The 13245-nt window shown below is 45.9% G+C and overlaps 1 protein-coding gene across 7 annotated transcripts in view; it reads left to right on the forward strand.

Annotated features, from left to right (window-relative positions):
• The window catches only part of ube2f (ubiquitin-conjugating enzyme E2F (putative)), a 136050-nt gene that overhangs the window by 21208 nt on the left and 101597 nt on the right, over window positions 1–13245 (forward strand). For 6 of the 7 annotated variants that reach the window (XM_042336385.1, XM_042336382.1, XM_042336384.1 and 3 more), the window contains exons 3-4: window positions 1392–1421; window positions 3983–4048. In XM_042336385.1, the coding sequence (XP_042192319.1) occupies window positions 1392–1421; window positions 3983–4048 (96 nt within the window). The remainder of the gene's footprint in view (window positions 1–1391; window positions 1422–3982; window positions 4049–13245) is intronic. The other variant, XM_042336386.1, reaches the window with a different exon arrangement.

The following is a 13245-nucleotide window of genomic DNA, read 5'->3' on the forward strand; positions in this document are numbered from 1 at the left end:
CTGTAAAGTGAATTGACTGTATATTGTGGGCAAAATATAATGTATAATGACCTCCCAGGAGACTTACAATTGATTTAAAGGGTGTAACGATTGCCAAAGGTCAGTAATCTGTCCCTCCTTTTCTCTGCCAGCAGAAAGTATTCCATTTTGGGGATGCTGTGTGGATTTGATTTGCCTTGCTGTGTAATTTGCATCGTTTTGAGGTGCTGTTACTGGCCGAATGTTAGAGGCCCGAACATCGAATTAAACCCATTCAAACTTGTGAGCACAACGCCACCACCTTTAGAGTAGTCACACTGTGCTGCAAGCCCTGGCTGTTCCCGGGGTAGTTGTAAGGTTGGCGGCGAAAGATAACTGGAAGATACAGTCGTGGATGTTAAAGATCCTGTGACACTATTGGAAAAGAAAAGAGAGTTTCTCCCCGTGTCCTGGTCAACAATCCTAGGATAGACTGGTCATTCGCCACCTGGCCGGTTGAAACTTTGCTGTGCACAGATTGGCTGCTGTGTTTGCCCGTATAACAGTCACTACACTTGATACTATTTCTGTAAAACATTTTCAAAATGTTCTGCTATGAAACTGCGGGCTCTTCACCTAGCTGCTGTCTGGCGCTGGTGTTGGGGCTGGATGTACACTGTGCCATAGGGTGATAACTAACTGATGCAGCACCCACAAAGCTGAGGCTGGGTAGAGGAGTTTAGTTTCTTGTGGGCCAGGGCCGTGGCTAATGGGGAATCCTGCCTGGAACTGGCCACCGAGCAGCTGTGGCTGTCAGTGACACTAACTTTGTTGTTAGTAAACGGTGCTGTTGGATCGCACCTTTAGTCACCCTCCTACCTGTACCCTCCCGGCCTGCCACCCCTCCTGATCAGAACCCTGGCTCATGTCTAAATCCTTGACTGTCAAGCGCCTTGGTACATTCTTCCAACGTGAAAGGCGTGTCTCTTTTTGCCTCAGAGTGGCGCAGTCTGACCTCGCAGTGACGGTGGAAGAAAGGAGCCTGAGCTTTAGCACGCAAGAGAGGGATTTGAAAGAGGAGATAGGAGGGGTGTGAGAGAGGAGATAGGAGGGGTGTGAGAGAGGGGATAGGAGGGGTGTGAGAGAGGAGATAGGAGGGGTGTGAGAGAGGGGATAGGAGGGGTGTGAGAGAGGAGATAGGAGGGGTGTGAGAGAGGGGATAGGAGGGGTGTGAGAGAGGGGATAGGAGGGGTGTGAGAGAGGGGATAGGAGGGGTGTGAGAGAGGGGATAGGAGGGATGGCGTTGTGTGGAGTATAACCATAGACTAGTTAGTCTGAATGTCAGGTTTGTGAGCTTGTAATTCTTGATTATATCTGTAATCACTGGGAGGTTTAAATTCCACCTTAATATTGTCTCCTCTTCCTCCCACCAGAGGTTGCAGAGCTTGAAGCAAACCTGCCCAGTAAGTATCTCTTGCTTTTTACTCAGTGAACAATGCATGTAATGTTACCCTCTCGGGGCTTTGTGTCTCAGCCCCTTGAGACATCCTCCCGACGATGCTAAACAAATATAATTTGTTGTTGTGTTTACTCTCCCAGCCACATGGGCCTGTGTATTAAAACCCTAGAAATTTACAGCACAGAATAAGGCAATTTGGCCCATCGTTTCTGTGCTGCTCCCTCAAGAGCAATCCTTTCAGTCCCTCTGACCTGCCCTTATCCCACATCCCTGCAGCTGACTCTTTGTCTAATTTCCTTTTAAAGGCCAACCTGGGTTTTCACTCAACCACCTCTCCGGGCTGGGTGTTCCATATCCCAACTGCTCTGTGCATGAAAACATTTCTCCCAACCTTCCCATTTCCTTGTTGGCTATCCCATCACCTGCTCCCTTGACCCCTCTCCTTACCTCCCAGCTCCACCTTTTTGCCCCTCTACTCACAGACCTCATCAACCTCTTCCTTGTCCACTGGCACTGTTCCCACCCCGTCATCACTCCTATCCTCAAAAAAACCTTCCCAGGATCCATCTCTTTGAGACATCTAGAAGACGTGAAAAGCGCTATATCAAATGCAAGGATTATTATTATTATATCTCTGCTCTCAAATTACCACCACATCTTCAACCTTTCCAAGGTCCTTGAATGACTCGTTGCTTCCCAGCTTCGCTCCTTCCTCTCCTGCCACTCCCTATACGAATCCCTCCATTCGGGGTTCCAGGCTGCCCACATCACAAAAACAGTCCTGGTCAAAGTGCGAAATCACATTCTGTCCATCTGTGACCAGGGCTCCCATTGTCTCCTCGTCCTCCTTTGATACTGTTGACCACTCTATCCTGCTCGACTGCCTTTCCGCTCATCTCAATCTTGAATGGTTCAGATATAAACCTCTCACACCATTTTCCACTTTGTCTCAAACAGCTTCTCCTCCAGTCCCCGCATTCGCATGGGGTCATCAAGAGTGAGCATGTAGATATTGAATGGGGTCATGCGGATGACACCTAACTGTACCTCTCTGCCTCCACCCTTGACTCCAGGACCACTGCTGTCCTGACAGAATGTCTGTCAGACATCAAGTCCTGGAAGAGAGCTAACTTTCTACAGTTGAACGTCAACAAGACCAACGCTCTCCTGATTGCCAAACCTCGGCGCCTCCACACCTCAGGCACTGGCAGTATCACCATCAACAGATACACACTCCACCTCACACAGCCAGACAGGAAACTTGGCGTCTTGTTTAACCATTAACTGCCCTTTCTTCCCCCACATCCGTACCATGACCCGCTCTGCCTTCCCCCACCTCCGCAACATCGTCCAACTCTACCACTGCCTCACCTCTCAGGCCACTGAAATTGTCATCCACATATTCATCACATTTAGGCTCGACTGGGTATTTTATAAGCCTATAAAGAATAAAGGGTTAGTCAAAGGTAGGGTGTAAAATTGGATAATGATGATAGTGTCACTAACAATACGTGGCTCAGTGCTGTGACCCTCTATTTAACACTGGCATCTCCTGTGCAGTGTTTGATCGTCTCCTGGCACCCACAACAGCCTTCAAGCTGCTCTCCCAACTCTATAAACAACTCAGTTCTGGAGAGATGGCCATTTGTATCACTGGTTTCATCCCTACCCTCACCCTGAGTTGGGCACAGGGGATTGGAAACTAATAGACGGTGTGTGTCCTTGTACTAATACCACCATGTAACCAGCAGTAATGGTTGGCTCATTGCATTATTTGACCCAGGCTCTTACATAGAGCAGTGCAGCACAGAAATAGTCTCTGCTGGTTTTTGTACCACACCCCTCTCCTCTACTCCTCTATTCCCTTCTCCCCTGAGGATAACCCTGACTTCAACCATGGGCTCCAGCAGTGAATTCCACATTTTCACTACCCACAACTGGTAAAAAAAAATAAAGAAGCCGTCGAAAGCTCAGATGTTAGGAGCCTAAGAGGAGTAAAGAAATCTGAGGATTCAGAACCACAAATCTCTAAAAGTAGCAACAGGTAGATAAGGCCATACAAAAGGACAGACTAGGGGATGTAAATCGAGAATTTAGGAAGAACTACTTCACGCAGAAAGGTGTGAAGATGAGGAACTCGCTGCCTGAAGTGGTGGTTGAATCAGATAGTGTAGATGCATTCAACAGGAGACGAGACCTTCACATGAGGGAGAGGGGAATAGAAAGATATGGGTTGAAGTAAGGAATGGGTGAAGACTCGCCTGGAGAGTAAACACAGGCAAGGCCTGGTAGAGCCAATGGTCTGTTTCAATACTTAGTAAATCTATGTGAAGAATTTCTTCCCTATACATTTTCTATCATATTTATACCCTCTTGTTTTGGACTCGCCACCAATGAAAATAGCCTAAAAACATCCATCTTTTCGAATCCTTTCTTAACCCCTCGATCAGGTCCCCACTCAATCATCTCAGCTGCAACATGTCCAATCTTTCTTGATAGCTCTGTCCACTAATTCCTGGGAACAACACGCTTCTACATTTACTTTCTCCCCCCTGGTTTCCGCAGGTACGTGTAAACTGGATTTCCCAGACGCAAACAAGCTCCATTCCTTCCAGCTGTGCATCACACCAGGTAACCATTCTCCCAACACAGCAGCGCTGAGCCAAGAGTGTGTGCACAGCCGACTCCCCCCCACACACCGTGTCACCTCCCCCCGCTCTGCCCTGTGTCACCCCCCCCGCTCCCCCCTGTGTCACACACACTCCCGCTCCCCCTGTGTCACCCCCCTGCTTCCCTCTGTGTCACCCCCCTGCTTCCCTGTGTAACCTCCACCAGCTCCCCATTTGTGTCGGGGAGTCAGGCTGACACTCACTGAACCGGGCTGACAGTTTGTTGAGCTGTGGGAAAATGCTTTATCCCACACTGTTTCAAGGAAACTTGGTTTCAAACTACAATCTAAAAAGCCATAAGCTTGTTATATTATAATTTTCCTAAATGATTTCTGACTCACTGTATCTCTATAAGCCTTGTGCATAATTCTCCCATAAGTTTTTTGTCTGAGTGCTGCCTTCCCTCACTCTGTTGAGTACAAACACCTTTAAAGTTTCCTCTCTTTATTTAGTTTACAATTTTTGATTTGAATGTTGCTTCAGTGGAGAGCCTTGGGCAAACAAACAAATTCCTGCCTGGATGTAAATGTTGCTTTGAAGTAGTGCTGCCCAATTTGACTTGAGGAATATCTAAACCTCATGCCTAGCTGCTTCATGCCTGATGTCTCCATCTGGTAAAGTTTTTATACATCAAAGTGTTACAGTTCACTGTGTGGTTGAGCAGTTGTTTTGTACTTTGTCCAGGAGCTGCTGCTGCTTCCCCTCCCTGTCCCACACTGCACTCTTCTTGGCAAACCCAACGGCCTTTTAATTGCTTTTACATTGGAGCAGCAAACAAGCCTTAGAAACTCTTGTTGAAGAAAGCCCTTCGGCCCTTCTGATCTCTTCCCTACAGAAATCCAACCCTAACAATAATCTTTTTGATTGATATAACACTGTATCATGTCGTTGAGACGACTTTGTACCAGTGCCTCGACCCTGAGCCTCTTCACTGTTTGTCCTTTGCTGCCTCTGTCGTTTTCAGTCTGGCTGCAAAACAGTTGTACAGGATATACTGTAAAGTGAGGCAATTGTGTATTTTGTTGGTGAAACACAGTGTCCCACAAATTTTGTTATGTAATATAATAGGGCACAGCAGTGTCCCACAAATCCCATCTTCCCCCATCACATCATCAAGTTGCTTTTCAAACGAGTCCCAGTATGAAACATATTGAAACATAAAAGATTCTTAAAGGGCCGGATACAGTAGACACTGAGGGTCTGTTTCCCCTGGTAGGAGAATCTATAACCAGGGGTTACTGTCTTAAACTTAAGGGTCAGCCTTTTAGAGCAGAATTGAGGAAACATTTCTTCACTCAGAGGGTAGTGAATTCATGGAATTCACTCCCCCAGAAGGCTGTAGATGCTCAGTCCTTGAACATCTTCAAGGCTGAGACTGATAGATTTTTAAAAAACAGAGGGATTAGGGGATTTGGGGATAGGGCAGGTAATCAGAGTTAGGTCTGAAGATCAGCCATGATCTTATCGAATGGCGGGGCAGGCTCGAGGGGCTGAATGGCCTACTCCTGCTCCTAATTCTTGTGTTCTTATCCTGGCCTCAACCACCCTTCCTGGTAACTTTTTCCAGTTGTAAAATACCCTCTGGATAAAGAAAAATTTCCTGGTGTTTGTCCTGAAATTACCCTTTACAACTCTAAATCTGTTGTTCTACTGTCATCTTAAAGTATTATTGAGGTCCCCTCTGAGTTGTTTTATTAATAATTAATAAACCCCACAAATAGCCATGACATGAATGACCACTGCTTATTCGGGGGATTATTGGCCAGGATACATAGCGAAACTCCCTTCTCAAATTGTGCAACAGGTGCTTTTATATCCATTTGAACAAGCATACGGGAGCTCAGTTTTAATGTCTCACCCGAAAGACAGCACCTTTGACAATGCGACATTCCCCCCCCTCCCCGTGCTGCAGTATATGATCATCTTAGAAGAGTATGCGATTAAATCCCGATGTGGGGCTTGAACCCACAACCTTCTGAGGCAGTAGCACTACCACTGAGCCAGGCTGACACACGCCTGAGGCTGGCGTGACAAGCTCCAGCTTGTCTAATGTTGCAGCTGGCTCTGAAAAGTACACACTGCCAGTGTTGCTGAATTTGACCATTCACCTGCATTCCACATTTTGTGAAAGCTCATCATGACAGTGGAGGTACTAAAGAGGTTGTCGGTGCTCAAAGTATATAAGTTACCCGGTCTGGACGGGATGCATCCTAGGTTACTGAGGGAAGTAAGGGTGGAAATAACGGATGTTCTGGTCACAATCTTTGAATCCGCCTTGGACACCGGGGTGGTGCCAGAGGGTTGCAAATGTTACTCCCCTGTACAAAAATGGTTTCCTATGTGCAAAAAGGGGCAGAAGGATAAACTTGAGAACTACAGGCCAGTCAGCCTAACGTCAGTAGCGGGGAAACTTCTAGAGACTATAATCCGGGACAAAATTAATTTTCACTTAGAAAAGTATGGGTTAATAAAGAACAGCCAATGTGGGTTTGTTAAAAGCAAATCATGTCTAACAAACCTAATTTTTGATGAAGTAACGGAGAGGGTGGATGAAGGTAGTGCTGTTGATGTAATTTATATGGATTTTCAAAAGGCTTTTGATAAAGTGCCTCATAATAGACTTAGAATCATTGAACGATAGAATTATACAGCGCAGGAGGCCATTCGGCCTATCGTGTCTGTGACGGCTCTTTGAAAGGAGCTATCCAATTCAATCCCACTCCCCTGCTCCCTCCCCATAGCCCTGCAAACTTGTCCTCACCAAATAATTATCTACTTCTCTCTTAAATGTTGTTTTGGAATCGGCGTCCACCACCCTTTCAGGCAATGCATTCCAGATCCGAACAACTCGCTGTGTGAAAACATTTCTCCTCACCTCCCCTCTGTTTCTTTTAACAACTATTTTAAATTGGGGTTAACCGGCACATTCCACTGTATAATGTATAATCATGCTTGCATTTGATACAGCGCCTAATCACCTTGTTGAGACATCTCAAAGCGCTTCACATCATATATTGTAAGGTGTAGTGACTGTATATTTTGTGGGCAAATGCGACAGCCAATTTGCACGCAGCGACATCTCACAAACAACCATGAAATCAATGATCAATTTTATCTGGGGGATTGTTAGCCAGAACACTTGAGAGAAATTCCCTTTTTTCTAATAGTGCCATGGGACCTTTAACTACCCACTAGCCAGACAGGACCTCAGTTTAATGTCTCATCAAAGGATGGCACCTCTGGCAATACAGCGATCCCCCAGCACTGCACTGGAGTGTCAGCATGTGGTTTCCAAATCCCAACCAGGGGCTTTTATTATTAATGAATCCCCAATCTTCTGATACAGAAGCGAGAGTGAGGTTAGTCTCGGGGAGAGTAGGGTAAGACTGAGGGCAGCAAGGGGAGAGTGGGTTAGAATGGGGCATGAGTGGGGAATGGGGTTAGACTGGGGTAGCGAGGATAGAGTGAGGGGCGAGTGGGTTAGACTGGAGGGGAGAGTGGGTTAGACTGGAGGGGAGAGTGGGTTAGACTGGCGGGAATACTTTACATATCTTAAGGTCACACTAACGATGACTTTGCACTCTCAGCCTTCACTGGTGTTCAGTAATTGTGGTGTTGATGTGATTCTCTGGTACTGTGTGTTGTTTTGACAGTCTGAATCAGAAGGTTGTGTGTTCAAGCCCCACAGAATTTAGTGACTCAGGCTCTGACTCTTTGAGCTCACCATTCAGGCTGATGCTGCAGTGCTGGAGGTGGTGTTAAGGTGAACTGAGGTCTCATCTGCTTGTTCGGGTAGACATTCAAAGATCCCGTGCCACTATTCGAAAAGAGAAGGGAGTTTCTCTCTCCCGTGTCCTGGCCAACATTCTCCAAATAAAATTCATTATTCACTCTTTCAACATCGAATTTTCAAGTTGAATTTTCAACTTGATCCTCTGGGGATGTGAAGCTAGACGAGAATGGATGCGATGGGTTGACAGAGGCTGGTGCTGGAGGCTGACATGAGTTGCAGACCTACAAGCCGGGACTTAGCATAATTGTGCTTGGATGGAATGAATGCATGGCTAAGTGTTGGCAGCCTAAGGGGAGAGGCAGTGGCGGAGCCGGGTGATGTTGCGGAGGTGGGGGAAGGCAGGATGTGGGGTTTGAAGGACAATTGAGGGTCAACAGATGGACAGAATGTGATTTGTCACTTCAGCCAAGGCTGTTTCTGTGCTTTGGGCAGCATGGAAACCCGAATGGAGGGTTTCATACAGGGAGTGGTGGGAGAGGAAGGAGCAAAGCTGGGAAGCAACAACTTGTTCAAGGACCTTGGAAAGGAAAGGAGGTTGAAGATGGGGCGGTAATTTGAGAGCAGGGATGGGTCCAGGCTTAAACTTAAAGCTTTTTAAGGATGGGGATGATGATCTTGGCCAATAGAAAAATGCGTCCGCAATTTTTCCGTGAAATTCGCTATAAACACTCTCCTCCACTACAAACCCCCCAAAAATGTAGTTCCTGGCACTTGGGCCTCTCGCGCTGTGTATCTGATGCAACTGTGGGTGGAGCAGCTCCGGACCCCCATGTGTGGCAAAAGCTGGAAATGGATTTCGCTAGTATCACTCTAAACTGTAATACTAGCAGCACTTAAACTAAAGTTTGTAGAAACAAAGAGACCATTCTCGACCCTATGGTAGTCCCACAAGATCTTCACGTACCAGATGTTGACCTAAAAGCTAGTGACCACGAGGTAAACTGAGCATCGCCTTATTTAGCTACCCAGCTCCCAATAAATAATACAAGTTTTTGCCCGCGTAACCGCACATGTGGTCTTACATATTGATGTTGCAAACTAAATCTGGGGCGTTTACCCTTATCCTGTCCAGACAGCAATCCCTGCAGGTTTTGTTAGCAGAGACATTTAAAGGTACAGCATCCCCATACATGTGAACATAATATAAATATATATATATTATGTACAGTTTTACATATTATATTTATATTTAAGGATAGAGTGCAAGAGTGACCCCCCACCCCGCAATGGGCCACCCAGTTTATGTTAAAGAAGAAATTAATTTTTTTTGTAACAATCTGTGTTATTTCCTCATGTTTTGTTTTTATCAGTAAAGTGAAAAAATGTAGGTTGGCAGTAAAATGTACCTCAATAGCACTAATTAACTCTTTGCAATTTTCCACAAAGTGTGGCAAAAATTTCCCTGCAATTTTTGGCAAATATTTCTGCATTTTCTATTGGTTCAGGTCATTAGTGGTGATGCAAAGTTTCTGAGCCTCTCAGGAGAAAAGTAATGAAATTCATACTGACTCAACGCACTCCTGCAAAGACAGCGGCGAAGAATTGTCAAGCAGATATGATTGTTTCTGCTAAAGCTCCGTGCTCACTCTGGGTAACAGAAGTCATTTCTCTGACTGGCACAGAGAGTAACACTGGGGAACAAGCACGAAAACCACCTTGATTTTGGAAAGACTTTAAAAAACAGGTCCTCTTCTAGAAAGCTGTTCCTTAAAATGCATCAAACTGAATTCATACCTTCAGTAGTGTCTCAAGTGGTTCTGTTAGCTCTCTTGCACTGTCAGGCTCCCAGACACCACCACTGATTATACTGACATTCCCCAAGCTCCCTCACACGTTCAGGCTCAGGAGCACTTAGCCAGTAGCATTGTTAGAGATTGTACGTGCACTGATATGATTCTTTAGCTCTGGACCAACCCATGGCCCGTGTGCTGTAAGTGGCCACTGAACACCACCCCAGTCCAGTTGAGTCTGATCCAAATTAATACTTTGTTTCCAGGAGCTGCTGAGTGGCGACGCCCGTGGCACAGCCATCAATAAAGAAATAGTCCATCAAGAAAATGTATTTGTTTTGCTGACCAAAACGGTTGTCACCACTGCTCCAGGCAGACTTGTTTTTAAGCATTTTATATCATGCAAATTTTAGAGATGTTTCAAATAATTATAATACTAATCCTTGCATTTGATCACCAGAGCTAATAGAAAATTGCAGAAATATTTGACAAAACTTGCGGGGACATTTGACACAAATTTGCAGGAGTTGGTTGATGCTATTGAGGTACATTTTACTGGCAACTTACATTTTTTCACTTTTATTGATAAAAACTAAACATGAAGAAATGACACATATTAGATTGCTGCAAAAAAAATTGTTAATGCTTTCTTTAACAAAGACTGGGTGGCCCACAGAGCGGGGGGGACACACACTAGTGCAGGCTCAAAGGCCGAATGGTCCATTTCCACCTCACGTTATGTTGAAAGGCCTGGAAATCTGCCAAACACCAGCATTGCTCACCAAGCTCATCATCATCCTGACTGCCGCGACTGCACACAGACACACTCGCACACAAACATACTCATAGACAGAGAGAGATACACATAAACTCATAGACACAGACGCTCACACAGACACACTCAAAAACAAAGATACAACAAGGAGAGAGAGACACCAACAATCTCAGCAACAGGGCCTCGGTATGAGCGAAGCCCATTTCGTATGCGCAGCTGCAGCTGTTCTGTCCACAGTAACACGCTCAAGTAAACAACAGGAGAGGCCTGGGGCCAAGGAAACATTTTTGTAGATTTTTAGCGGAAGGTGTTTTTAGTGGATTCTATGGAAAAATTGTCGTTGAGATGTCTCAAAGCGCTTCAAGGAATATACTGTAAATTGGATTGACTGTATTTTGAGAGTTAAACTCAGCAGCCAGTTGCACAAAGCAAATAGTGACCAAATTCAGCCCTGATCTTTGCACCCAACTATCAGGATTTATAAAAATGTACGAAAAGTGACTTTGATTTAATTGAAATATCGTCCAAAATTTGCACGTTCTAAAATGTGAAGAAAACGTCTGTTTCTGTTTTGTGGGGGGTCGGTTGGTTTGCGGAGGGGTCGGTTGGTTTGCGGGGGGGTTGGTTTTTGAGGGGGTCAGTTGGTCTGTGGGGGCAGTCGGTTGTTCTTTGGGGTGTCGGTTGCTTTGTAGGGTTGTCGGTTGGTTTGTTAGGTCGTCGGTTGGTTTGTGGGGTTGTCGGTTGGTTTGTGGAGGGATCGGTTGGTTTGCGGAGGGGTCAGTTGCTTTGCGGAGGGGTCGGTTGGTTTTTGAGGGGGTCAGTTGGTCTGTGGGGGCAGTCGGTTGTTCTTTGGGGCAGTCGGTTGGTCTGTGGGGTTGTCAACTGGTTTGTGGGGTTGTCGGTTGGTTTGTGGGGGTCGGTTACTTTTTGGGTGATCGGTTAGTTTGTGGGGGGTGTTTGGTTGGTCCGGGGGGGTTGGTTGGGGTGGGGTGAACCAGGGATCTAGTCAGTCCGTTAGAGACTGTACAAATCTCTGGCTCTGCAGCACTGCAGATCCTATGAAGCTGACCCGCCTTGTCTCTGCAAATGCAGACACCATGGTTAAACGCAGATGTTACTGCGTGAAATGAGATTGCAGTGAGCCAAGCCAGCTGAGAGCTCAGCATGCTATTTACAGTCACATTCCCAGCCTCTGCCTCTGCCTCACAAAGGAATACAGAGATTGAGCTACATCGTTCCAGGCGTTTTTGGCCTCAGTCCCTTTGGCAAATCTGTCAGCTCATCCTCACATGATTACCCCAGAGTGATATCACTCGGTCCAGCACTGACTCAATTACTGCATTGACGTATTTTCCCCCAAAACACATCCCAGTTACTGAGATTAGCTGCTCTCAGCCGGGGACAGTGAGCAGAGACTCACAGTGCAGTGTTGGGGAGGCCTTGCTAACCAAACACACACCTGCTGGAAGTGAGTGAGGATCCCCCAACAATCAATTCAAGATCCTCGCCTTCCATGGCCTAGCCCCACAATTTCCCTTAGCACACACCAGCCTGCTTCATGCCTCCTGCCTGACTCAATCGTCCCACCATCAGCTTTCAGGCATTTATGCCCGACCCCCGCCACTCTCTGGAACACCTTCCCAGAGTCTCCTACTCGCCCATTCCCTCTTATTTTTAGTCCAGTTTAAGACAAAGGCACAAAGCTGAAAGCACAGAAGATGACACATTTTCAACCACACTTTGGGGACAGAGGTCACTTTACATTGGGCTGTAGTGACGGGTGAGACGGATTGGATATATTCATATTTGGACCGTGGAGTCCTGTAGCTCAGTGGTTAGAGTACTCGCCTTGCAAGGGAGACACCAGGGTTCAATCAAAGGCAGGGCGAAACCTTGGGCAAGTTTCCTTACTCCACACGCCTAATAATAATCCCTCCAAAACAAAAACAATAATAAATTGGTCATTTTCAATCCACGACTGTTTGTGGGACATTGCTGTGCGCAATTGGCTGCCGCGTTCGCCCACAAATATACAGTCAATTCACTTTACAGTCTATTCTGTGAAGCACTTTGAGACGTCTAGAAGACGTGAAAAGCGCTATATCAAATGCAAGAATTATTATATTTGGGGGCAGGTGGAGGGAGCTGGACACAATGACTCAGGTTGATAATAATATAATAATCCTTGTATTTGATGTAGTGCCTTATCACGTCTTCAAGACGTCTCAAAGTGCTTCACAGAATATACTGTAAAGTGAATTGACTGTATATTTTATAGGAGAAATGTGGCAGCCAATTGCACATAGTCCTACAAATAGTCGTGGATTGAGTGACCAAATTATAATTATTACTATTATTTTTTTGAAGGAATTATTACCCATGGAAAGTGATCCACCAATCGACTAACAACCGGGTTCCTATTTTCTGCTAGGTAAACAGAGGCGCGTGGAGCAATGAAACTTGCTTAAGGTTTTGCCCTGACGGGAATCGATCCCAGGTCCTCTCGCTTGCAAGGCGAGTGCTCTAACCACTGAGCTACAGGACTTCACCCTGAATCCAGGTGACTTTAGATTCCCATGGGAAATGAGAGCACTTTTTGATGTAGTCTTGACTCACTGGCAGCTCAAATACTATCTGTAAGCATTATATCATTGAGAGGGCATCTGGAGGCCTCAGTGTCAGCGTTTGCTGTGCTGAGGAAAGAGCAGAGAGCGTTTACTCTCCACATGGCAACTCACTGTTAGACACCCCCGTCTCTTCTGTTTCTGTCTGACAGTTGACTCTTTGGTGTTCAGATTATCTGCAGAAGACATTAACTATGGACATGAGAGAAAGAAAGTCTGTCACAGAGATTGTGTCTG

Source organism: Callorhinchus milii, unplaced genomic scaffold (genome assembly GCF_018977255.1).
Source record: "Callorhinchus milii isolate IMCB2004 unplaced genomic scaffold, IMCB_Cmil_1.0 Scaffold6, whole genome shotgun sequence".
Taxonomy (NCBI): domain Eukaryota; kingdom Metazoa; phylum Chordata; class Chondrichthyes; order Chimaeriformes; family Callorhinchidae; genus Callorhinchus; species Callorhinchus milii.